We start from the raw sequence: 3308 nt of genomic DNA on the forward strand, positions 1-3308 counted from the left end.
TGGTTGTAGAAGGCAGATTGAGGAGGGAGTCCAAATAGATCCGGTCGGCACTGCCACAGATAGGATCAGAATTGAGATTTGGGAATGTGCGTGGGGTACGCTTGGAAAGTACACACGGGATTTTCCGTAATGGGAGGATCTCAATTTGTAACCTGACTCCAATAGGCCAGTCAAGGCAAATTTCAGCTGAACTCACCTTATCTTATCTCAGAAGGGACAGTCACCACTTGACTCTCTCCCACTCTCTCCTTGTGCTGTCATATGTGTGAACATTAAAGATGCCTCTTATATGATGGGTTCCTGTGCAACCTGCTGAAATGTGTTTAAAAGTGTGATTCGTAGGTTAGATGGATAGACTTTTTAATGGAGATGAGGATGGATTTTAGACCCTAATTAACCCCTAGTTAGCTTCAACATGCCGTTTACAGAAAGTTATATTGACATTCCTCGTAATGCATTGCAAAATGTTGTAATTACTGGGGTTTTGTTAACAGATATTTATCAAGAGCAGGGCTTGATAGATCATAAGAGACTAATGGTCTATTATCCAGCTATTCACTCTAAATACCAAGGCAGTCGACCACTCAACATCAGGAATGACAGGTTTCCTTTTCTGTTTCACCTCTGGCACTGACATTGTACTGTTCAGGAACAAATCCCTAGGCTGATGAAACGAAGTTCATTTCATCAAACGTTGGAATGTGAATAGAAGGCAAATGAGTAGAACAGAAACGCAAAGCAATCAACAGCGCCATCTACTGTTCGCATTGTCACTATGCCAAGTTCTCAGCTCTCACAGGAATTCTGCTACACAGGTTGAGTCATCAGAGGGTCACAGCTCTGTTGTAACAGTAGTGAAGTCTCTCTGACTGTCAGTGGGTCAGACCTCCATCAGCTCTCACCACGTTGTTTGCTCCTGGCAAAAGAAAAATGTTCAACCCACCCCTCCTCCTTGTCCTCCTCTTCTCTTTGATAACATTATGCAGTACAGGGAAACTTGATATACCTTAGCTTAGAGTAACACTCATTTCTGGTTATGAATGTATTTATTTAATGATTGTATTGAGATTTTCAATACAGGCACACAGAACAATCATACTCTGAATCAGATAACTGAGCTAAGTGTGGAATAAGTCAAGGGGTATGAATACTTTCTGAAGGCACTGTAAGAAGTCCCCTGGAAGTTTAGTAAGTCTATATAAGGACATCTGTGGGCGGATACTTTACACAGAGAACTCATAAAAGGGGAGAGCTTTTGCAGGAGGTTGTTTAAACACGCCCGTCAAGCTCACACACAACAAGACTGAACACAATGCTTCCACAGAGCCTATGGGACTTCATCCTGGGATATAATACCTGGCTCAGATCACCTTTCTTCCCTGTGCTTTTCTCCCTCAGCGTCTACCTCACCTTCTGCCTGCCCTTCGTGGTGCTGGACCTCCTCTCCCCCAGGCTGGCCTGGATCAGGACCTTTAAGATCCAGCAGAAGAGCCACGTCTCCTGGACCATGATGTGGAGCTGCCTGGCTCACTCCCTCTACAACCATGTAGTGTTCCTCTTCCCTCTCACTGTGCTGCACTGGTTCTGGAGACCAGCCACCTTCATGCCCGAGGCCCCCGGAACGCTGCGTCTCATCTGGGACGTGGTCGCCTGCCTCCTGCTGTTCGACTTCCAATACTTCATCTGGCATCTGTTGCACCATAAGGTGCCCTGGCTCTACCGGACGTTCCACAAGGTGCACCACAAGCACACATCCACCTTCGCCCTGACCACTGAGTACTCTGGGGCCTGGGAAACCCTGTCTCTGGGATTCTTCGCTGGGGTCAACCCTCTGCTGCTGGGCTGCCACCCCCTGACAGAGATGCTCTTCTATGTTCTGAATATCTGGCTTTCTGTGGAGGACCACTCTGGCTATGACCTGCCCTGGTCCACACATAGACTGGTGCCCTTTGGGCTCTACGGTGGAGCTCCGCACCACGACCTGCACCATCTGAAGTTCAAGTCCAACTATGCTCCGTACTTCACACACTGGGACAGGGTTTTTGGGACATTGCACAAGCATTCAGACTGAATTTCTGCACAGAAGAAAGTGCAATTGGACATCTTGAATATCTTTTATGTTAAAAGGATGGGATGCAGAGAACATCACTTTGTGATATATTTTATTATGTGTCGATGTTATTTACCATAGTAAAGATAAAGCTGTATTTAATCAAATGATTTTTTATTAAGTGTGTTGTTTATTATGGCGTAGCCTGACTGCAGATTTTCTATGACAGTTGTATATGAAAGATTCCTGCAATGGACTCTACAATGTACAAACATTTTCAGGTTAAATTTAAAACCTGGTTAAATTAACCAGTTTAGTCAGAACTATCAGAATGAATTTGACTGAGATTGAATGACTGAAGACTATTGTGCATGTTTGTGTTGACTTCCCAGTGCTACTGGGTGAGCATCACTGAACAAAATGTTCAGCTGTTTCAAGCTGTATGCAGTATTAACAAGGGATGACTCCCAACATTTTAGTTACAAAGCAAGGGGCAATAAAACGTATTACCAAAATATCTGTGTGGCTCGCTTTCATTCATCAAAATGTTTCCGTACGTAAGCCTATTTGTTTTCTACGATGTTTTTGATTGATGGAGATGCCAGTTTTCAGATACAGCAACGCTGCATGCAGCACAACCCTGATGGTTTTCTATGACGCATACATACGTAAACATCATTTGTATGCAGTCATTTGAAACCCATGAGTGTGCCACCGTGCGCCAAAAGACATTTATATTGATACACGTTTCTACGAGTGGTCCATTAGGGCTCGAGACACTTTTAAGAGGCAGATGACCACATGAATCATGTGGTCTAAGTGGAAGGATTCTTCTCACCAAAGTCTTGCTGCATCCCAAATGTGTTATTTTGTTAATCGTGACCTTGTGATCAAAAGAGGTCATTGCTCATTGCAAGATCGAGGAGTTTTTTCTGGACCATGTGACCTGAACATGAACAAAGGTTTTCTACATTAGCATGTACTAATTTTATGAGTTTCTAACAAACAGTTTTCTTTCTTTCTTACGATAGATGGACAATAGTATCCATGTTAATTAGGCCCTTTCCAATGTTACTGGAATTAGGTGAAAGTTGTGCCAGAATACCCTGGTGACAGGATGCAGACATTTCCTGACCTCCCCGCGAGGGGAAGTACAGAATGAAGTCCACTATTTTTAAAAGTGCAGTAATCAACCTTGCCCCCATCCACACTTCCAAACGAAATATGAAGTCGCCAAAGCCTCATCTAAAAAGGGAAA

At 43.8% G+C, this 3308-nt stretch overlaps 1 protein-coding gene across 1 annotated transcript; it reads left to right on the forward strand.

The window, feature by feature from the left end:
* The first annotated feature begins 1293 nt into the window (after window positions 1-1293).
* On the forward strand, window positions 1294-2530 carry LOC139375600 (cholesterol 25-hydroxylase-like protein). Its single transcript, XM_071117388.1, has one exon. The coding sequence runs from the start codon at window positions 1313-1315 to the stop codon at window positions 2069-2071; it is 759 nt and encodes a 252-aa protein (XP_070973489.1). The 5' UTR covers window positions 1294-1312; the 3' UTR covers window positions 2072-2530.
* Window positions 2531-3308: the final 778 nt, after the last annotated feature.

Source organism: Oncorhynchus clarkii, chromosome 20 (genome assembly GCF_045791955.1).
Source record: "Oncorhynchus clarkii lewisi isolate Uvic-CL-2024 chromosome 20, UVic_Ocla_1.0, whole genome shotgun sequence".
Taxonomy (NCBI): domain Eukaryota; kingdom Metazoa; phylum Chordata; class Actinopteri; order Salmoniformes; family Salmonidae; genus Oncorhynchus; species Oncorhynchus clarkii.

Coding starts and splice junctions, on each gene's coding strand:
- LOC139375600 (XM_071117388.1), top strand. CDS start 1,313: ATGCTTCCACAGAGCCTATGGGACTTCATCCTGGGATATAATACCTGG.